Genomic DNA, 23,779 nt, shown 5'->3' with positions numbered 1-23,779 from the left:
GTTACACAGTGATATGAACAGTAATAATGGTGTCGGTTTTACTGTGTTAATTCGAGCCTGAGTCCTTGTCGTTTTGAAGTTTTGAAGCATCTCCACATGTCGGCAACATGAACCAAACTTTTCCAGTCTCAGCTGCAACTACACAGTTTAAGGGACGATAAGTCAAGTAGATGTTGTTCACGGGCAGCCAATGAAGACTACAGGCTGGCATTTTGCAAAGTTGTTACAAACCTACATAGATATGTAACAGGAAGTGACACTGTAATTGATGACGACTTGTTTCAGCAGTTCAGAATTTATTGTTTCGTTAAGGAGACAATAAACTTATTTGTCGTGCACTTTGTTATTGGAAACTTTGCCGAACTTTTACATTCACAAACAGCTGTATTACACTACATTAAAGGTCATATCGTGCTCACCCTGTGGTCTGTGTGGGTCCTAATGCCCCAGTATAGTGACGGGGACACTATACTGTTAAAGAGCACCGTCCTTCGGATGAGACGTTAAACCGAGGCCCTGACTCTCTGTGGTCATTAAAAATCCCAGGATGTCTTTCGAAAGAGTAGGGGTTTAACCCCGGCATCCTGGCCAAATTTGCCCCTTGGCCTCTGTCCATCATGGCCTCCTAATCATCCCCATACTGATTGGCTTCATCACTGTCTCCTCTCCACCAGTAAGCTGGTGTGTGGTGGGCGTTCTGGCGCAATATGGCTGCCGTCGCATCATCCAGGTGGATGCTGCACATTGGTGGTGGTTGAGGAGATCCCCCTTCTATGTAAAGCGCTTTGAGTGCTGAGAAAAGCGCTATATAAATGTAATGAATTATTATTATTATTATTATTATATTCAAAAAAGCATAATAGGGCACTTTAATGTATGTTAAATGTCACATGTGTTTACATTTCAATCTTAATATTTCATTTTTATAGATATACAGTATACAGTATTTAAATGTATATCCTTATCTCATGCTTATAAGTTCCAACTAGTGTTGTCATGATAGTGGAATTTCTAACTTCGATACAACACAAATAAGTGCAAAATATTGGAAATAATGCGAAAGTGAAAATAAAGTGTATCCCAAATTGTTGTTAAACTCACAGCACACGCAGAGACTGGTTTTGTCATTTACTGAGCTGAAAACACTGGGTCACGAGCTGCTTGCGTGCGCACTGAACACAGAGCCATGCTTCACTCTGAAACATGCAGCACTGCTGACTTTATACTCATTTAAACAACAAGTTTTGCTTCATCTGGGGGACTTTTTGCTGACAAATAAATGGGGAGATCTAGGAAGAGAAGAGAACTTCTTGTTAATTTAGTACTGACATCGAAACAATAAAAAGCTGATTGAAAACCGGCAAATCTGTTCTATGAAACACACACTGTGGTTTGTCAACTCGCTGACGGAGAGAAGAGAGAGCGAGAAACCTCAGGTGGTGTTAGTGTATCGAAAATTAATATTCCAAATCAAACAACTAGTATTTCACGAGTTCACATATTAATGAAATCTGATGTAATATTATAATGCGTATTTGGCTTGCTGTCCGGGGGGAGGGCTCCGAGGCCCCCCCCCCCCCCCATGAATGTATAGCTCATAGGTATCTATGAGTAGACCCAGCCAAAAGTGAGGTGATGGGGTGGTGGCGGGATGCTGAGAAATTAGTCATGAGACAGGCGGTAAGGGAAGGCTTTATTTATACTGGCTTCTTCTTGTGCTGATTGGATGATTACCTGAACATGCTCCTCCCGAACTTTGTTACATAAAACTTCATTTTGACAACAATATTTCCAAGTACAAATTATCTGATCAAATTACATTTAAAGGCTGATGGCCTGATCATTTTGATAATTTCTCTTATCATCTGTTTGATGACGGTTGTCAATCATTGATTTTTCTGGCTTTAGAGGCTCATTGTTAGACTGTCTTGAAGAGGCCAGAGACGATGTAGTCTGTGTGAACTCCATCCAGCAGTCCGGTGCCGTTATTGTGAACGAACCAACAAGGCACTTGCTCTCCGTTCTTCACATCTTGTCTGAAATCTCTCTGCCAGCCCCTGTTGACACAGAATAATGCAGTGTAATTGTGATCGACCCCTCCGTGTTCAATGAAAGGGTAAACTGCACAGTGTCTTAAATTCACCTGGTAACTACAAGCTCTTGTCCCTTAACAAACATGATGGCGTCTGGTTTCTTTGGATCCTTTCCTGGAAACGGTTCACTCACTTCAAAATCCAATCCATGGTAGAACTGACCTAAAGAGCCGTGAACAAGTTCAGAGTGAAACCGTCACAGACTGTGTTGCTCAGTAGAAGTTAAGCTAAGTTGACAGCATTTGTGGAATAATGTTGATTACCACAGTGTCCATCTTTTTTTTGGGGCTAATTTATTAATGTTAAAAAATATTTACTGTTTCAACTGTATAGCCACATAATGTAGAAATATGTGGACAGACGTTATCATGATTTTGGTGTGAAAAAAATAAAATATTATTCATCTTTTCTGTGCAAATTCATATCCAATTTTACAGCTTTGTTGCCATGACAATGAAACACCATAATCCCTAAAACGACTGAAAAAAATATGATTTAAAGGGATAGTTCACTTTGAAATAAAATTTTGGTATGTTTTAGCTTACCTCAAGGGCATCCAAGATGTAGGTGTCTTAGTTTCCGCAGTAGTTTCAATTTTGATATTTTTTTAGGTCAAACCGTTCTTGTCTGTCAGTCATATAATGCAGGTCGATGGTCACTATCTCAAAGAGCATGCACAGAGAAGTCCAAATTAAACAATTCCCCATCGTAAGTACACATTGACAGCCTAAGACATGAAACGAGCGGTTTGTGTGAGAAAACGAACAGTATTTATATCGTTTTTACCTCTTGTACACAACCACGTCCAAGTGATCTGAGGGCGCGCGCGCTTCCTGGTGTGTGACGTGTGCGCGCGTTCTGGCTTAGTCTGCGCAAGCGCCTGGTTGTGTACAAGAGGTAAAAACGATATAAATACTGTTCGTTTTCTCACACAAGCCGCTCGTTTCGTGTCTTAGGCCATCAATGTGTACTTACGATGGGGAATTGTTTAATTTGGACTTCTCTGTGCATGCTCTTTGAGATAGTGACCATCGACCTGCATTATATGACTGACAGACAAGAACGGTTTGACCTAAAAATATCAAAATTGAAACTACTGCGGAAACAAAGACACCTACATCTTGGATGCCCTTGAGGTAAGCTAAAACATACCAAAATTTAATTTCAAAGTGAACTATCCCTTTAAACAACTTCACAAATCTATTAATATGTTTTTAACAGAAAAAACAATAAGAGATTTTATAAGCCTACTTTTCTGATTGAAAAGACAAAATTGCTTCCAAAAGTGCCCCTTTCACTTCCATTGTTTGTTTCTTTCTTTCTTTCTTTCTTTCTTTCTTTCTTTCTTTCTTTCTTTCTTTCTTTCTTTCTTTCTTTCTTTCTTTCTTTCTTTCTTTCTTCCTTCCTTCCTTCCTTCCTTCCTTCCTTCCTTCCTTCCTTCCTTCCTTTCTTTCTTTCTTCTTCCTTCCTTCCTTCCTTCCTTCCTTCCTTCCTTCCTTCCTTCCTTCCTTCCTTCCTTCCTTCCACATTACTCCACAAATGCTCTCTATTGAGCTTTACTTGTACAGTACCTGGACAATTCTTTTAAAGGGGAACATGGCAACTTCTTCACTGATTTTCCCTTTTGTTGTCGGGTGTTTTCTCAACGAGCTCCCCCTACAGCTGTGGGCCGTATATTTCACAACACTGTAGTAAAAAAATCTCACCTGCGGCACCCTCATCCCCTGTTCTACCGCTGCTCATGTGCATTTGTTATTATGGGAGCCGGCCAACTTTATCGTGTGGAGCTTTGTCTACCGAGGTGGGTAATACATCATACACAGTATTATATGGCGTGTGTGTTTATGTTGAATTGCCGTAAAGCAGTTTGTGTTTCTCGCTCATTCTCGCTTCTCACGAGACTTCCTATTTCCTATTTCCGGGACGTTAGTCCCCAAGTTGCAAGGTTGGTTTTCCGCCGGGGAACGCTGGGGGGTGCGGGGAAAGTCACCATTCTCACCAGAACAGGTTATTTAACCATCCAAATGATTTCTAAACGGATTTATTAAGTTGAAATAGTTGCCAAGTTCCCCTTTAATATGACATATACTGTATATTGTAGTAAGTCCTTTAAGTGTTTTACCAAGCAGGCCATGGATATTGCTTGAAAACAGGTGACTGTCCAGAGTGTAGAACCCGAGGTAGTCTTGATGATACGGATGTTTCTGCCAGACTTTGTGCAGGATAATAAGAAACTTGACTGAGTTCCTCAGGGTCACTGTTAAACTGCGATCTTTGATCACCTGCAGATCCATGCTGGAGAAAGAAGGACAAAGTTCTGTGAGGAGGTTTAGTCTTTTTCCAACTCCTTTTGGAGAGTACACATGAATGAAGTGAAAAGATGATGTGTGCTTCTCGAACGGAAGGCTGTGTCCTTCCTAGTCCAGGCTTGTGTAAGTGAGGCTTGTAGGCTAGACTCCTCAGCATTAAATGCCGGAATGAGTTGGTCTATTAAGTGCGCAGGGCTACGTCACACATGTTCTTGCCCCAACTGTCACGGCACAAAATACTATTAACTTAATTTTGGAAAAATACTTTCATTTAAAAATTGTTATATTAATGCAATACAGCCGTCTGTGGTCTTCCAGTTTAGTATTAAGTGATTCATTTAAACCAAAACAAAAGATAACATCTATGCCTTCATCTCCGAAAACATTATACTTTATTTGTCTTACATTTCATAATAAATCTTGTCTAAGATTATTATGAAATGTACAAATACAGTATAATGTATACATGAAGTGCCGAATCGTTTTCCGTCAGTTCTTTTTCAAGAATTGCAATGTGTGCAAATGATTGTGGGGGATTTAAGGATGCGAAAATGAGCTGAATGAAGGACGCGAAACGAAGGATGCCTTCTAAGAATATTTCAATTTGAGACAGCCTTTGACGTGGGCTTGATGAATACATATGAATATGCGAGATATGCAGCCTTCCGATTGAGAAGCACCCGAGATCCTGCATCTTACTTGGGCCCTTTAACCGTGGCAGTCTCAGTCCAGAAGAATTTTGCTTGTTTTCCCTTATCAGACACTGAGATCTCTCTTGTGCTCACTGTCAGTCTGATGCCAAACTTCTCATGAACGATTCCAAAGCGCCCAAAATAGGTGTTTACTTTTTCCCCAGGGATGACCTTCTTATCGCCAATGGTTTGGCCATTTACCAAAATGCCTGTGGAGCACCAAAGAAACAAATAAAAAATACTAAATATTGAACTTCACAATAGCTCAGAAGATAACAACAGACATATTGTCCTCTTGTATTCTGTCATTGGTGAGTAGCTACTCTGGGGAGCTTAAGCCCCTGATTATTGTATAACGTCTGATAATACAGATTTTAAGATAAAATTTGTGCACTTTGTTCGCCCTAGCCTAGTGGTCATGGAAAAATAGAAAAGGTTTGTATTTAAACATGTTGAACACCGTTGACTGTCGTCTGCTTTTTCAGCTTTTCTTGAAATGGCTAATAAGCCATTAAGTGCTCCTCTGCCGCCATCTACTGGCTATACGCTGATTTCACGCAGCCGCCATTTTGAAATCGAAAGTGAGGCTCCGGTGGGAAGAACCCCGGAAGTAAAGATAAACAACAATGCCTTGGACTACCAACCTGAAGCTGCTGCCGCGATTTACACTATTGGATTTAAATATCCAATATAGGATATGTATATAGTTCATTTCTGCTTCTTTTTTTAAATTCTGAATTATATATAAAAAAAAAATTTATTTATAAATGAATTTCACTGTATATAGTCTAAAGTATGAAAGAAATGTATGTACATTTTTAGAATTGACACAACATCATTAAACACAACAATACGCCATCGCATTCACGACTGTCCTGTGATTAAAGGCGACACTTCCGGTTTTCTTCCCACCGGAGCCTCGCTTTCGATTTCAAAATAACGGCTGCGTGAAATCAGTGTATAGTGTTAATTTCATGTCTTTTTCATTTTTAAATAAAAGTGTTTGTTTTGCCATCAAGTGTTTGCCAACAACTTTTAGTTTTACAAATGGTAACAATCTTTTGAAGGATGAACAAAGAATATTTTTTTTGTCATCACATTAAATATAGACATTAGATTTCTATCTCGCTTGATCTCGCAGCAGTGTTATTAATACTATGGCGAAAGCAAACTTTTTCTTGATCTCCCAGCTCTGTGTTGTAACGTTGTCGCGTGATCGAGATCGGCCTGCGGTGAATGGCACCTTAAACACTCGCGTTCTTCCTACGAGTCCAGACTTTTGTGTCGTTATGCCACTTTGACTGTCGGGAAGAAGTCTGCTTTCATAAAATTGACCCATATGACTGGTTTTGTGGTCCAGATTCACAAATGACAAAAGGGACACCATACGGTCGCATGGGCTTAATGGACACGCGCGCGCTTACTCATTGTAAGTCCACAAGACCAAAAGTGCATATAAAGTGTGCCATTTGGGACAGGGCCTAAACCTGCTCTGAACTTCCTGTGCTGTCTATTATTGGTCCAAGGTCATAAATAGTGCGTGCTGCGCAGCTCAATCTTGTAGGGAGGTTTCTTACGCTACTTCTTAGGTTTCTTCAACAGTACGAAACCAGTCGATGCAAAACAAACAAACAAAAAAAACGACATGAATAAGTCCCAGTATGTTTTGCATGGGACTGCATTAGGACAGTAAATAAAGCAATGAAGTGTTATGTGATTTGAGTAAAGGGAAAGACTTGTTAGTGAGATTTCTGTTATGTTTCTGTTATGTTGGAGTTTTTGTTGTTACCATTTTGCTGAAGAACGGAGCTTGGAAAGCTGCACTTGGAGCCACAGTTCAAATAAAATTGTTGAATAGTTTAAACCTATTAGATTTAATATGAATCAATAATGCCAGGAGGGGGAACCACGTTTACGATAGAAGAACTCTATACAGCTATGCCTGGGGAATGTTAAAGGAGAACTCCGGTCAATTTTAACATTGAGCTCATTTTTTGGTAAATTTGGAGTGCTGTCAGTACAATTTACTTCCTGTTTTCGGTCGAAGTCCACAGTAGTCGATTGTATTAGTTACCGCGCGTGAACTCGACAATCGACTACTGTGGACTTCGACCGAAAACAGGAAGTAAATACAGGTATGAGCGCTGGCTGAATTAACATAACTTTTATTCATATCTTTCACATCTACTGCAGTCAGATTCATCGTGTTCACGCTGAAGGAATCACTCACATGGCTGTGCACTTGTAACGACACATCAAGGATGTTTAGAGGCTAAAAGCAGGTTTAAAACTTGCCCCATTTAAGTCAACAGGGTGCAAATGTTAAAAAGAGGATAACACGGTGTAGGCAACACCGATTTTTGTCGTTGTTCTCTGTATTGACAGCACTCCAAATTTACAAAAAAATTAGCTCAATATTAAAATTGACTGGAGTTCTCCTTTAATGTACTTTTCTACTAAAATAGCAAGTTGTTTTTACCTGTAAGCGGGTCTCTAACCAGGTTGAAGATGGTACCAGGCTCGTCATCAATGTTGAAGCACAGAGCATCATTCTTTTCTGGCAGCTCAATGATGAAGTGTGGATCTCCATCAACTATTGACAAATTGTAAGAATAACACTGCTGATGTGACTTATGAATCCTTACCTACATTTCACATGGCCAGTACATGGCTTTAACATTTACCATATGTAGGTGATGCATAGCTCCCATATGAGTAGCTGGCCGGCATGAAACCTGCAAATAAGATAAAATAAATGCACCAAAATAGTTCACTTGGTGTTAAATAATGTCAAATATAAAAGAAAGGTTTAAAACTCTTAGCCTAATTTGCACATTAGTACACTATAGTCTCCATGCTCATGTATTGTCTTTAATATTTAAACGATTCATAAACAATTAATCACTGCCTGGCCAACTAGATTTCTCTATGGAGATAACGGGTAGGATTATCATGATTGTTCGGTTGCTCAGCACATTGTGATTGTATTTTTGAACATTTGTTTGTTTTTGGACTATGAAGGAGCGGATACTGTGATAGTGATGTCAGACTTAACCAGATTAATAAGTGCTGTAATGGCTTACCACCATATCTGCCAATTTTTCCTCGTTCCTCTGTGGAAGAGTGTTGAGAAATGAGTAAGTGTCATAAAACTGAATAAACAACTCTGTTTTTAAATGCATGGGCTTCTCCTCTGAGATTTATGAGCCATTTCCATGAGTTTTTGCAAACTTCTGTTTGCTATTTGATAGTTTAGTCATACCTTCAGTCAGTTTGTCGGCAATGAACATGTCGTTTTTGGTCTCATCTTCAGGTTTAGTGACGACCATGGAGGTAAGCGGCGTAACAAAGTTGTACTTTAATGAAAGGCTTAAAGCATCAGCAGTGGTGTTTCCTTTCTCCTCTGGAGTACCTTTGTCTCTGTCAGAAAACATTTTTGTATTATAATTGGACTTGATTCAAATCTTCTGGTTAAAAGATTATGAATAAAGTCAGACCCAATTAAATTCAGTAAAAAGAATTCAGACAAATTACATTTATACTAGTCATTTTCACATTAGGTTAACTATGTAAGAAGAAGCCTTGTTGATCTTTGAGAGTTTTAGGTTAGGAACTGACTTCTTATCCAGCAGCTCCTGGATGGTCAGATACGCCCAGAGACGCTCAATGAAGTCCCCAAAAATATACTCTTCATCAGGAAATATGGTTTCCCACTTCTGAGCATTTGTCTGACCTTTCAACTCAAAATTATTTTCAAACTGTTGCAAAACAAACAAAGCAGGATTAGTCCCCCAAACAAGCTCACCACTGATAATGATGGAAGTTCACTGAGTATGTGATTCTAGATATTAATTAATGATAATTGATAATATAATATAAATCATTTGTTAAAATAATTGCCTCTATCCAGCTTAATATGCAGCAGCAACTTTAATAAGCCTGACATAGCAACAGTAGCTCAACCAATGGTTGACCAATGGCTGATGAGGGGAGTGTGCCTCTTTAAAATGATCTGTATCATAAAGGCTTTTTTATTTTTATTTTCACACTTACAAGGAGATGATTTTGGCGCACATACACCCAACAACCAATGTCCACATTTAAAACAGATTTATATACAAATTACAATTACTATATGGACCATGTGTATGTGTGTCTGGAACTATACATTATTTACTCACCCCTTGTGCGGACACTTCAATTGCAAAGTTGTTTATGTCATTTAAGTCATTAAGTCGCCCAGCGACCATGATCTCCGAGCCGTTGAATAGCTGTTTAAAATGGCTTCTTGTCAATGAGTTAACAGTGTTGTCCGGATAGTGAAAATTCACCTCTGAAAGTAGAGGACTTGACACTTCTTCATAAAATCCCTGGGTAGAAAATAATAATAATGGTAATATATTAAAATACTCCATAACGGAAGGTATTGCTAAAGTTGAAAAAAATTATTTTTACGGTTTTAGGACTTTATGATTCTTAAAGTGATTTATGAGATTTTTTGAATGAAGATTGATTTAATAAAAAAAAAAAAAAAATTACTTAAGGAATCAATATTTTGCATAGACCCCAGTTGTGATACCTGTAGCTGAAGCGGAGCATCTGAGTCCTCATAAATCCTGCGAACCAGGCCATCGTTCTGCTTGCTCAATGTATCCAAAAACCCATAGTCTGCATCGTTACCGAAGGCCAAACTAAACAGAGTGATATTCCCATTGATTGCATTACGAATGCTCTCTTGGATCTCAGGAAGCGATCTTGGCCCTAAAAATGAGTACAATTTATGATTAAATTTACCATTACAGACGGCAACAGGCGACAAAAATGAACAACAGCTACAAATAACTGATAAGTTAAAGGAGAACTCCGGTCAATTTTAACATTGAGCTCATTTTTTTGTAAATTTGGAGTGCTGTCAATACAGAGAACAACGACAAAAATCGGTGTTGCCTACACCGTGTTATCCTCTTTTTAAAATTTGCACCCTGTTGACTTAAATGGGGCAAGTTTTAAACCTGCTTTTAGCCTCTAAACATCCTTGATGTGTCATTACAAGTGCCCAGCCATGTTAGATGATTTCTTTAGAGTGAACACGGGTGAATCTGACTGCAGTAGATGTGAAAGATATGAATAAAACTGATGTTAATTCAGCCAGCGCTCATACCTGTATTTACATCCTGTTTTCAGTCGAAGTCCACAGTAATCGATTGTCGAGTTCACGTGCATATGTTTAGTTACCTATAATCACGCGCGTGAACTCGACAATCGATTACTGTGGACTTCGACCCGAAAACAGGATGTAAATACAGGTAGGAGCGCTGGCCAAATTATTATCATTTTTATTCATATCTTTTACATCTACTACAGTCAGATTCACCCGTGTTCACTCTGAAGGAATCACTCACATGGCTGTGCACTTGTAATGACACATCAAGGATGTTTAGAGGCTAAAAGCAGGTTTAAAACTTGCCCCATTGAAGCCAACAGGGTGCAAATGTTAAAAAGAGGATAACACGGTGTAGGCAACACCGATTTTTGTCGTTGTTCTCTGTATTGACAGCACTCCAAATTTACAAAAAAATGAGCTCAATGTTAAAATTGACCGGAGTTCTCCTTTAATCTATAGTCTGCTCTTGAGCCCAGCTTTTTTGAGCTTTCTTAGTCTGGAAACATGTTGGTATGTGCATACATACATTGGTTTGGTTCCCCATCAGTCAGCAAAATGATCATCAGGACCATATTCTCTGGGGCTGTCCCGTTACGCTGTTCTTCATACAGCATCTCCACACCATGAATGACAGCATCATGCAATTCTGTACCTGAGACACAAACAAAAGGTGCTCGTGTCACACATTTGATTAGTGGTGTAGAAAGGGTGAAGAATATATTTTATCTTTAAAATCTGATATTTTGTCATAACTTTAAATCTGGTTTAAAATTTTATTTTATTTTTTTCAGTGTAGACGTTTGCGTTTGCAGGTCTAAAATAATGACTAACACATTTGAGATGCTTATAGCGGAACTTTGCTGATTTTCAATCTGCTTTGAATTGTTACAATGTCAGTAGTAACTGAACAATGTTCCCTTGTTCTCCTCATTACCTGGACCGAGAAATTCGTGTTTATTTGTCAGTAAAAGTTAGCCTGGTCCTACCAGACTCTCGTACATTTCATTTGTACAGAGAGTCTGGCCACTCTCCATGGACAAGCGTTAACTTCCTTGAAGGCGGGTACTCTGTTAAAGTTTAAAACTATTGGATCTGCCCAGAGTCACTCTGGATCTGCAACAACCAATCGCTAACGTTTGGTCGTGACGTAACCCTACAACTCAAACTAGCGCACGACCTCAACGTCATCGTTCTCAGCCACTTCTGTATCCCTGTTATTGTAACATCGGTTATTGTAAGGATAGGTTTATCACTGCAATTTGTATTGTACTTTGTCTACGCTTTAAACAGCAGTATGATAAAAATGGAAAACTATATGGCAACAGCTTTCTTACGTGTACACCATTACGTTTTGCTTCGGGGCATTGCGAATTGGCAGTTTCTTTCAGTTTTTCCCCTCCATTTGGCCTAAAATGAAAGCTGTGTTCGAAATCGCCCCCTATACCCTCATTCCCTATTCCCTACATTACTCCACTAATATAATTCACTTGAAGGAGTGGATGAAATCGAGTTAGTGAATTCGGACACAGAGTGTGCCGGAAGCTTAGCAAACTAGCGACTCCAGTGGTAATGAAAAGATTTATCCTGAACTCTGTCATGGAAACTAGCATTTATAAACCTTAATTGAACAATTTAAAAATCAATTAAAAGGAATTTATACCTACATAAAATTGGAAAATTGGATGGATGATTCAGCTGTGGGAATTCATGCCCTCACAGTTCATTATGGGTATTCTCTAGCTGTTGAGTGTACAGCAGTTGTACACTCGTTATTGTGGTGCATTATGGGATTAAATGAGTACACTCAATAGTGTCCACTATGGTTTCCGACACCACTACACAAGGCTGTTCCCTCAAATAGTGCTCTATTTAAGGGTATAGGGGGCAATTTCAGACACGACCATTAAATATTGACTACAAACATACACAGGGCTTTCAGATTTTCTTTTGCAAAGTCCTCCATTTACGATAGTTTGCATCCTTTAGCCGCTGCCTACAACGTGCTGGATCCTTCACTGGAAAGTGGAAACCAAAAGTTACTCACTTCTGTTAAAAGTTTTCTCTATTTTTGCGCCCGGGAACAATACAAGTTGACACCATCATTATGACTAAAAGTTTGCCAAGAAATATTTCCTACTAAAGCAAGGCCTTAATTGACTCTGGTAAGCTTATTCATAGCAGACTGGTGGGAGTGGCCTTGGACGGCAACATGCCCAGTGCATTATGGGTGTTGAAGTTTTCCTACCTATTTGGCAAAAGGGAACACAACAGCCTTTTTTCTTTGTTTTCTCTAGTCAGGTAGTACCAATTTATTTATTTTTTTGCCTTTGTTCTGTATAGGTAGCCAATTTATATTGAAAACCCATTTTGCCTGTGGTGAAGTACACCTTTAATGTAAGGTAAAAGTGAGATTTGCTGTTCTCAGTGCATAGGCAACTTTAGGGATTCTTTCACCAATTTAAATAAATATGAAATTCTATAGTTTTACATATATTGACATTCCCAGTTAATATAACACGGAACAGCAAAATTAGAGCAATAATCCACTTTTAATATGAGAAAAGCTCTGTTGAGAATGTACATGAATTACGTATTCACAGAGTACATGCACTATGTTTATGACAAATTATTAGAATAAATCTGCCTAGAACAGTAGTCTCACCCCTTTACAATTCATTTAGCATATTTGTAAAGGAAGAATTAATGTTCTTTAACAAATACAAGCTTAAATTTCTGCTTTTTTAAACCTCAAATGGCTCCTTTCCTAGTCACGTTGCATTGTACTGTTGTGCTTTATTTCATGTTTTTATATGAATTGCACCAAATTAATCTTGTTGTTTATAATTTGTTCAGTGATAATCTCAGTTTATATATTTCATATTCATACTTGCCCCCAATAACTTCAATTGTTTTGACATATTCCTGGGCTGCATGCACATTTTCCTTTGTTGCTTTACTTAAATGTGGCCGCCATACAACAAAGGAGGTTGAAAAGACGATGATCGCGAAGTAGTCATCCTCTGGTAGTTCACCCAGGATGGTCACTAGGGCCTCTTTGGTCTCGTTTCGGAAACAAACGGACAAATTAACTGTCCAAAGTACTGACAGTCTATTGAAAACAGTATTTTCTCATTTAACAGACATCATAACTCACCTGACTCATTTTTCTTCCCACCATAGAGTAGCTGTTGTCTATCACAAACACAACCATCTTTGGTACTCGTGGAAGACTGGCTGGTGCAAAGAAATGCACAAAGTAGCCATTGACAACCTGTAGATGACACACACACACACACACACACACACACACACACACACACACACACACACACACACACACACACACACACACTTCTATTTATATATACATTTCAATTTTTTTTTATAAGAAAAGTAAAAAGAGTAAAAGAAATGGAAGGGAGAATGGACTAATGACTGGGATATAAAGGTGCAGTAAGCGATTTCTGATTCCAAATGCTGTTGAAAGTGGACCGGACCGAGCAGCACAACACACTTGTAGCCAGTGGGTCAGGCCAGGGTGTCAATTGGGTGTATAAGTTGCATTGACATACCGTGGCTGCCTGGTCATGTCAATGCAACTAATATATTTGTATTCATTGCATGCAGGATTAATATACTAGTTATGTTACTATGTGTTACAAATAATTTGTATTGTTACATAAAACAGAAAAGTAAGTAAATTAAAGCGATCTGGTTGTTATATTCATGTCATGTGATATCAACGGCACTGCCAATGTATCTATTCACAACATGATTTTGCAGCGTTGAGTATTGTAGCTCATCACAGGGATTTCTGCTGGAAATAATGACCAGTCAGAGGTGTTCAAATTACCGGTAGTGAGAATCTGCTCAGTAGCTCTCAAAATTTCTTTCTTGTCATTCGTTCGTCATCTTCACCAGAGCCTGTCTACGGAGAGCCTGCTCACTCCCTATTAAGTCCTATTGTACCGAATTTTGGTTGTAGTTCCACCAGAGTTCCACTGGGGGCGATCGCCCATGAGTGCAAAATGAATGGGAGTCAATGGGGCTAGACGGCTTAATTTGTCTCTTTCACCCGATTGCCGTAGAGAAATCTGATTTGATTGTAGGTTTTGCAAGTTCAACATGGGTTATAGGTTGAAAGTTGAATGAACGAGTACTTATGTCCTTTCGATTTCTTACAGGTTGAGTTGTTGTTGCCCATAACACGCTAGCATTCTGCTAATGAACGCTGATTGGTCAGTGAAGGACTGATTACGACCAGAGATACCGCTTGATGGCATCGTGGCATCTAGGGCTGTAGCTATCGATTATTTTAGTAATCGAGTATTCTACGGATTATTCCATCGATTAATCGAGTAATCGGATAAAAAATTGTGGTAATAAAAATAGATCCAAGTGAACAACAGCCTTTAAAATTACTTAAAGACAAATAGGTAACACTTTACAATATGGTTCGTTAGTTACTCAGAATGAACAATATTTATTTCTACAGCATTTATTAATCTTAGTTCATGTTAATTTCAACATTTGCTAATACATAATTAAAATTAATGGTTGTATTTGTTAACATTAATGTAATGAACTAACATGAACAAACAATGAACAGCTTTATTTTTTATGAACAAATGTTAGTTACAGATGTAGCTATTGTTCATGTTGATTAATACATTAATGTTAACTAATGAGCCTTATTGTAGTGTTACCCAAATAACAATAACAAGCAATAATTATTGGTTCAAATAAAGTATCAAAGTAATCATATGGGTTTTATTGAACAACGCTGTTAAAATACACCATGTAAAATATATGATAACTAATAAACATAACATTTAATTCAAATGTCAACTTAATCTTTCATATTTGGTCACTTCTGTACGATAGAAATGCAACAGCTGCCGTAATTTCTTGAAAAGAACATGTGCACGTCAAAACATGCAAGCAGTGCAAGGGTTAAACTTCTATTTTGAAATCGCGACGAACAACAATTCGCACATGAGAATATATGCGATTGCGAATATATTTCTGAATATATTCAGAAACATACTTATGTATTCTCCTGTGTTGGCGAAGATTTATAAATGAGCTGCATTACGAATCTTGTGAAACGGCGCAGACTGCGTGCAGATGAACGTTATAAGCCACACAAACTCACAGCATGCAAAGATGGAGTTTGAGAAACCCGAGACGCTCCACGCATATAAATGATGACAGTAAGTTACTATGAAACACGCGTCCGGGGTTTTGCGTTCCCAAATGCACATTATTGGAAACTTAAACAAACAGCACATGCAGAGACTGAGTATACGTGTGGAGCAGCGTTTACTGTGAACGGAGCTGAGGTAGGCCTACTTTTAACACAATCTGCACGCATGTAAATAATTCAACCGTCATGCTTCTCTGTGGGAGAAAACAAACAGCGCATATATTTATTTAACTTAATCTTAGCCTTTGTGATTTCACAATATCATGATTGTAAACAGTTAAATATATCGCGTAGCCTTAGAAAACTGTGTAATGCGGTTCATGGACTCTCGTCTGTGGAATGCGCCACTTCCGGTATTTTGCCGGTTACTCGACACGGGTAAATTGCAATCGAGGATTTTTTAAATCGAGTACTCGACTTTAATCGAGGAATCGTTACAGCCCTGGCATCCGAAGCGGGACCAGAAACAAACAAAACAAAAACTCGTCTAGCACGTGTATTTACCTGTGTAAGCTGTGTTAACTTGTGTGTTTACCTGTGTAAGCTGTGTTGTGTGTTTACCTGTGTCAGCTGTGTTGTGTGTTTACCTGTGTCAGCTGTGTTGTGTGTTTACCTGTGTCAGCTGTGTTGTGTGTTTACCTGTGTCAGCTGTGTTGTGTGTTTACCTGTGTCAGCTGAGAGAAAAGAAAGTGCAGAGCTCGAAAGCACCGAAGTGACTGAAGGATTGCCATAAAGCAGTATCTCTGGTCGTACGATGTGTATGACGTCATTGACACTTAAAAAGACTTTTTAAAGCAAATAAGTGACTCTAAAAAATCTAACACCCAGCAATGTGTAATTTCTTTGCATCTCCTTTCGAATACAACATTCAAATTACTAGACAAAAAATTATATCCTGAGAAAAGTGGATTTTGAGAAGGTATAGCTCCATAGACCTCTATTCATTCTGCACTCGTCCTGTGAGCGCCCTCATGTGGAACCAGAGTGGAACTGCAACCAGTTCAGAAGCCGGAAGTTTACTGAGAGTGGAACTTCTCCCCTTATTAGACATTCTCTGTCTTCACTTTATTTTTTACGAAGCATTATTTTGCTGGTGGTGGAGGATTTGTACGGGTGCAATGATTGTTGTGGTGCGACCTGTTTTCATTTCTCTAGAAAACATTCGCTAATTGTTGCCCTGCTGTGAGCTGATAGTGACCGGTCCATCGTTCTGTTCAACTTTACATAATCAATTAAACTATCTTTACATTCTTAACTTTAATGCTGATTTTGGTTAATAATATTAGCCGTCAATCACTCCCTTTTGCTGCGCTCCGATGTCACATGACTGGGAGCTAATTACCGCTCAAAATGTAGAGTCGAAGAGAGAAAATGAAAAGGACACAGAGATTTCTTTTGTAAGCTCAGCTGTGTAAAGTTACAGATAACGTTAGTCGCAGAGTTGGAGATGCCGGTCATGTGGTGAATGTGGATCCACCTGCGGAAAAGAAGGCTTACAGTTTTCGGAAAGAGTGTCTGAAAGACTTTGAGTGGCTCCGCTATAAAAAAAGGCTCAACGATCTGCGTTCACTGTAAAGCCTGTGGGACAGAGGTGAGCCACTCAAGATTTAGGTTCGATTGTTGAAGCTTTTCATCATCAGGATGCTGCCGATTCAGTTGTCATTTTTACTTTTATAATCATAATGAAATCTGACCTGAATGTCACCAATGTCATGAGCACGGTTGACATCATACTTAATGAAGAAATCTCCATCGATGAGTGTGCCGTCACACTCGGAGCATTTCCTCTGTTGATCCAGTGTTGGAGAGAAGGACACATGGGCCTGAACAAAGGGTAAAATTTTATATCATTATCATTACTACCATTATTATTGTCTAGCAGAGATTCTGTTTAGTTATTAGTTAGTATACTAATAATGCTTTACACTAAGTGGCATCCATTCATCCAAAGTTTTCTGAATAGTCACCTTCTTATCACTGACAGTTTTCTCCACTAGAGGGAGCAGCTCATTGGTGATGAATGTACCATAGGCGTCCACAAATGCAATTCCCTGAGGCTCATAGATATCTGCCACAATCTGAGGATGAGAGACAGGACTAATAGTCATTTATTTTAGCTTTTAATTATAATTGCATAATATGAATTCAGTCAACAAGTCATTCATTGTTTAAATGCGAGGTGTTCATATTAAGAGAGGAATTATTACTGCTAAAAATTGTGGTCACTTTACAATACGGTCTCATTTGGTAACATTAGTTATTAGTCAACATGAATTAACAATGAACTATACTTCTACAGCATTTATTAATCTTAATGTAAATCTCAGCATTTACTAATACGTTTTTAAGATCTAACGTCTTTAAAGGGATACTTCAGGATTTAGCATTAAGCTTTGTATTAGTAGAAAACCTGTAGTATTTTCGAATTACCGTGCTTTCCATCCTCATATCCCCCTGAGATGAAAGATTTATGTATTTTTTGTCTGGAAAAAATCCTCAGATGACGCAAAAATTGTCATCTGAGGATTTTTTGGCCAGAGGCTAAAGACTACAGCCAGTAGGAGGGGCTGTCCTGCATGTTCTCAACCCGCCCATAGAGGGTGGGATCTCACTCACAGAATGTACACATAGTTTCAGCCGTCTTTTTTTGGAAGCTAAGCTAGCAGGCTCTTGTTCTGTGGAGAAAGCTGAGTAGTAGGAGAAAGCTGAGTAGTAGGGGTTACCATCCTCTTTTTCCCGGACATGTCCGGCCGTCGAGATCGTCCAAAATGTCCGGGATTCGGCTTTTGCTTTCTGCAGTCGCCATTCATTGTTTACATGCACACCTTTAGTTTCAATCTAACTGAATTCATTTCGATTGGTGAATCTGAATGTAGTGTTTACATGAACGCTAAACAAGTGATCGGTTGATGTGCGTTTTAACATTGCTAAGAAAATTCCCGCTCCTCCGTGAGAGATAGCCTACGAGACCGGTGTCGCTCATCAGTAATCACGCCACCGGCCTCGCGCCGTTCTCCCGCGCCCCTCAGCCTCGTCCTGCTCGCTACAGTAAACATGATGAATGGCGACTGTAGAACGCAAAGCCGAATCCCGGACATTTTGGGCGATCTCGATATCCCGGGCAAACTCGTCACGGAGTCTCACTAGTAGCCTAACCTTGTTGTTTTCAACTGCGCTCTCTAACCGGGAGGCGTGGCTTGGGAGTGGCCTCGTAGAGCAGCGAAGCAAGTGCATTCTGGGAGTTGTTGTCTTTCATCCACATAAGCCAAAAATACATTTTCTGGCTTTTCTGAGTCTAGAAAGCTCCAAATAAAAAAATGTCTTCACATTTCTTCTACATAAATGACCTATTTTAAATACACATTCATCTTTCCAGAGGTGAAGTATCCCTTTAAACACTAAGACGCAAGACACTTTAACAATGGCATGCATAATAGATCTATGTAATCATATTAATAGGCAGGTACACTGATAAAAATGATTTTGTGAAGTAAATGCTACAGAAAAAAACAATGTAATTTACATGAAAAAGTTGGTTCAGGCAAGAATATAAAAAAAAGTAAATTAGTACTCAATTCAAGCGTATAGAAATTAAAGCGATGTTATAAAATTAAGTAAAATTACTCAACTTTTCTGATACTGGTGTTCCCATCATGCACTGGGCCTTGAATAATTAATGAGATTGATTTTTCACTGTTTTCCAGCTGTATTTACACTGTTTTATCATTGCTTTTGTTGTTAGGATTAGTAACTTGCCATTTTGTGACATTTGGAGTTCATTTTCTTCTCAAAATGACACATTCAAACACCAAAATGATCCATCAAATGTTACGTCTCACATAATATCTATTGTATAAATTACTTAGATATTTAGTAAGCCATATACTTAAAATGTGTGGTTTAATTCAATGTTATATCGTTTGAAATGTATTGCAAAGGAAACTTCAACTAAATAAATATTACTCAATCTTTTACAAGTTAAAATGACTTATTTTCTTTGTTACTTTCACTTTACTTAGTTAAGTAGAGTTTACTTAATTCCATATGTGAAATTTACTTTAAAAAATAGGCTATTTGTGCAAAAACTTGCCAAAGAAAAATTAAGTAATTTTTACTTGGTTTTTTTTTTCAGTGTAGTTGACAAGTAACATGTCCATGAACATTACATTTTTTTTCGTTTTCCACCACTTCACTTATTAAAAATATATCATGTGGCTCCTCAATTAAAATCTGCTGCAGTCAGTTAACAGTGAACCTTGAAGTGCTGGACCAGCTGTTTGGGTTTGACTCTGATCATGAGCTCATATTTGCCAAACTGTCGCTGAAGAAGTTCCTCATGGGTGAGAATAAATACGACACTGCTGTCTGCTGCGACGTTCACAGAAACAGAAAACTTCTCCATTTTTCTACCTGAAGCCCTGGAATACCAGAACACCAGTTAGTTAGTAGGATTTTGAGCAACAAGCAAGTTCATGTTGACTTCTTGTTTTCTTCTTCTCACTTGACTAAACCAGCAGTCTGGCCAGATGACACAGCCTTCTGATACTGCTCCTTGGCCTTCTCCTTTTCCTTCACTACACCTGTATATGTCTTGCCATCAATCTCCCTGAAAATCCAAAAATGTCACGACATTAGTAGCAATAATTGTTAAAAATGCAAACAAAAAACCGAAATGCAGTAGATTCTCATGGCTCATGCTGACTCATGGGGAAGGACTGACATGCTAAAGTTGGTGATGAAAGACTTCTTGGGTAACTCCACCTCAAAGGACACTTCCTGTGAGATGTTGGCCTTATTCAGAGCTTTCGTGGTCATGACAGTGTGTGCGAAACGTGATGTGACTTTACAGTCCACCTTCACGCTCTGTACCTCTATCTGAAAGAAAAAACAAACCAACAAAAAAACATGCAACGAAAGGGTGATGTACTTTGTCATTTCAACAATGACAACAATTCTTTCCTATGGTACATTGCTTGGTAACTGATATATAAACTTCTTGTTGCAACAAAAGTATTGTTATTATGGAGTAGTTTAAGCAGTCCCTTTCAAAGGACCTTTCCAAAACTAGCTGAACTTTTAGTGAAAGAACAAAATATTCCACAAACACATGTTGCAACCGTGATTGTCTATTGACTTAGACAGCGGTCATTTCAGGATAAAGGTTGAGCTTGTTGAGGTCAGTGTCGGCTGCACTGTAAAATGTCAAATAACCTATATTGCAAATGAACTAATTTTAGTCAAGTCGAATGTTATGAATAACCACAGTAAAATGGCACGCAGAAACATGGCACACACAGCAAAATTAAAGGGATAATTCACCCAAAAATGAGAATTCTGTCATTAATTACTCACCCTCATGTCGTTCCAAACCCGTACAACTTTTGATCACCTTCACAACACACATACAATCTGAGAGATTTCTGTCCCTCCATTGACAGTCTACTTTGATGCTTCAAAATGTTCATAAAAATATAGTGAAACACATCCATTTAAATCAAGCGGTTTAATCTAAATTTTCTGAAGAGACTCGATTGCTTTATATGATGAACAGACTGAATTTATGGTTCATAAAAATATAGTGAAACACATCCATTTAAATCGAGCGGTTTAATCTAAATTTTCTGAAGAGACTCGATTGCTTTATATGATGAACAGACTGAATTTATGGTTACTAAACCGCTTAATTAATATTGATTGGTTTTACGATCTCTTTATGAATTTTTTTTTTAAGCCTCACAGTGGTAGTTGCGTAGACTGTCAATGGAGGGACAGAAATCTCTCAGATTTCGTCAAAAAGATCTTCATTTGTGTTTCGAACATGAATGAAAGTCTTATGGGTTTGGAACGACATGAGGGTGTTTTTGGGTGAACTAAATTAATTGAATAAAATGTAATAAAATATAATTCATTAACTTTATATAATTAACTGTATCATTAGGCAACACAAGTATTATTTTTTTAAGAGTCAAATCAGTTAAAGATAGCTCATTAAATGCCCACATTCATTTCAAATGGACTTTCAAATCAATGGATTGATGAGATTGTGTGAGATATAATGAAGAGTTCCCACCTCAGCACTGCTCACACTTCGCTTCTGTTAGGAGGCAATTGGAAAATTAATTTTGTATGGCAACTATGTGTTGTTGTAAAATGTTAATATTAGTCAAGCTAAACACACACACACACACACACACACACACACACACACACACACACACACACACACACACACACACACACACACACACACACACACACACACACACACACACACACACACAAATATCCAACTTCATGTATTGTGAATTATTTGACTACTTTCTTTACATCAGTGGTTCTCAACCTTTTTGACTCAAAGGCTTTTCATTATTGGCTTGGATATTTACTCTGGTATTTCTGCTGTGATTATGACATTGCTGCTTGTTTTTGAACAGACAACTGACATTTGTTGATATATTACATTCATGAAAAGTCACGTAAGCGCAACCGCGATAGAGGCGATATATACAGTAAAATCTCTACCAGTTAATCGTGTCTACCGGTATATCGCCCACCCCTAGGATTCATATGCCTTTTCATGCAGCAGCATATCTTACATGTTCACAGCAGCGTGTCTGTGTATCTATTGGCAATCACAAGCCTGTATTTGCTTTTTTAATATATATTTGAAATGAAGTTTACAGAGGCCCCCCAGTTGGCCCCGGCCCCCTGATTGAGAACCACTGCTTTATGTAATCTATTGGCATTGTTGCAGTACCTTTAGGAGTCTGGCCGTGCTGGTTTCACTGTCCTGGAGGGGCATAAGAGGACACATTACTGTACATTTAAACTATGACGGCTGAACTGTTTTCCCATATTTGATACTAGGGCTGCACGATATTGAAAAAAAATGCGATACTCATTAAATAATGCGATATTCGATATGTGATACGATAATTCTTAAAGTGTGTAAAATAAACTTAAAATATCTTTGAAATATATTTAAAATGATATAACCTACATACGTGTTTCACATTCTTTTTTCGACAAGAAAACATCCCTACAACTTCTGAAAGTGAACATCAGTGTTTTACTGTAAGCATAAGAAGTGTTGTTTTAACATCAGTGTAAACCACGGGGTTTCAGGTTATCCTACATTAGGTTTATTTAACAACAGAAACTGAACAATCAAATGTAAAAATAAACACTGCTTAGTTTTCACTGTATGAATTAAATATACTGATTCTTATTAAAGCTACAAAAGTTATTCAGCCAAGAGCAGTGAGTGATTTTCTCTTTGTCTTTCGTTCATGACCCAGATTATTGCAAGCTGTTGCGATATGCATATCGTTATATATATACATTTGCGATATTTCGATATATTGTGCAGCCCTATTTGATACTGTATTGACATTGAAGACATACTGTTGCTCAGAATGTTACTGATCACTGCTGATGTGTTAATGATTATAAGGCACTTTTTTAGTGCAGCAAAACATAAATTAGGATAGCAAAAGCAGACCTACCCATTGCTCATCGCCTTTTGTGATGACCAGGGTCTCAAAAGATCCTAAAGTAAAACATGCGCACACAAACACACAAAATATCCACCCTGCAGACATGGTGCACTCTCCGCTCAATCGCATTCAGGACTATTGAATACTCTGAACCCTTGTGTACACTTTAAAGCAGAGCAAAAGCCTGTTTGAGTGGGAGTTGGTGGATTTGTGATCTTTGTTCCTAAATTCTTGAATTGAGTGCAGTATTGATAATTTGTCTCATGGTATTTTTGTTTTAGACTTTTTAAGGGTGCGAATTACGAATGGACGTCAAAACTAGATGTGGGGAGTTGGATAGAAAATATCCTACGCATAATATGGAGCTTTACTTGTAAATATTTAGTAGCATTTCTGTAGCTCTGACTCAATTTATTTTAAATTGTAATTTTGCCAGCCCCTAAAATGGGTCATACCACTGACATTACCTAAGCAGTTGAAGTAAATGCGCTCATTCAAGGACACACATTTATTGCTTGGACAGGAAGAACACCCAAGTGTCTAAAATGCATGTACTGTGTTCAGTTGAAAGATAAAGTTTACTCTTTAAATGAATGCTGTTGAACTGAATATACAAAGCAAACTGTTTGTTAAAATAACCACAATATTAACAACAGTAAATTAAGAGTCAAGTCAAGTCAAGTATATTTGTATAACGCTTTTCACAATACAGATTGTATCAAAGCAGCTTCACAGTATTAAATTAAAATAATACAACAAAGTTTGTTTCAAGTGGAATTTATTGATTGATAAAATTAAATTAAATATCCCCAAAATATC

The 23,779-nt window shown here is 38.1% G+C and overlaps 1 protein-coding gene across 1 annotated transcript; it reads right to left on the bottom strand.

Annotated features, from left to right (window-relative positions):
- Window positions 1–1,674: 1,674 nt before the first annotated feature.
- itih3a.1 (inter-alpha-trypsin inhibitor heavy chain 3a, tandem duplicate 1) lies at window positions 1,675–23,131 on the bottom strand. Its single transcript, XM_082156407.1, has 22 exons — window positions 22,970–23,131; window positions 22,222–22,254; window positions 21,535–21,558; window positions 20,185–20,339; window positions 19,966–20,070; window positions 19,720–19,882; window positions 17,432–17,542; window positions 17,159–17,287; window positions 13,413–13,529; window positions 13,150–13,318; window positions 10,785–10,910; window positions 9,674–9,855; window positions 9,276–9,464; window positions 8,713–8,852; window positions 8,357–8,514; window positions 8,178–8,207; window positions 7,779–7,829; window positions 7,574–7,687; window positions 5,102–5,303; window positions 4,216–4,388; window positions 2,144–2,255; window positions 1,675–2,057 (listed from the first exon to the last, which is right to left on the bottom strand). Exons 1-22 carry the CDS (start codon window positions 23,087–23,089, stop codon window positions 1,919–1,921), a joined length of 2,742 nt encoding a protein of 913 aa, XP_082012533.1. The 5' UTR covers window positions 23,090–23,131; the 3' UTR covers window positions 1,675–1,918.
- Window positions 23,132–23,779: the final 648 nt, after the last annotated feature.

Source organism: Leuciscus leuciscus, assembly GCF_965113295.1.
Source record: "Leuciscus leuciscus genome assembly, chromosome: 23".
NCBI classification, from domain to species: Eukaryota; Metazoa; Chordata; class Actinopteri; order Cypriniformes; family Leuciscidae; genus Leuciscus; species Leuciscus leuciscus.
Note: the sequence above shows the minus strand (reverse complement) of the source record. Positions and strands in the feature narration are given on the sequence as shown.

Bases quoted from the DNA above. Each gene is read 5' to 3' on its own strand.
- itih3a.1 (XM_082156407.1), bottom strand. From the start codon at position 23,089: ATGCGATTGAGCGGAGAGTGCACCATGTCTGCAGGGTGGATATTTTGT. The intron at 22,255-22,969 runs GTAGGTCTGCTT...ATGCCCCTCCAG, and splicing joins CAAAAGGCGATGAGCAATGG to GACAGTGAAACCAGCACGGC. The intron at 20,340-21,534 runs GTGGGAACTCTT...TTTTTCTTTCAG, and splicing joins GAAGTGTGAGCAGTGCTGAG to ATAGAGGTACAGAGCGTGAA.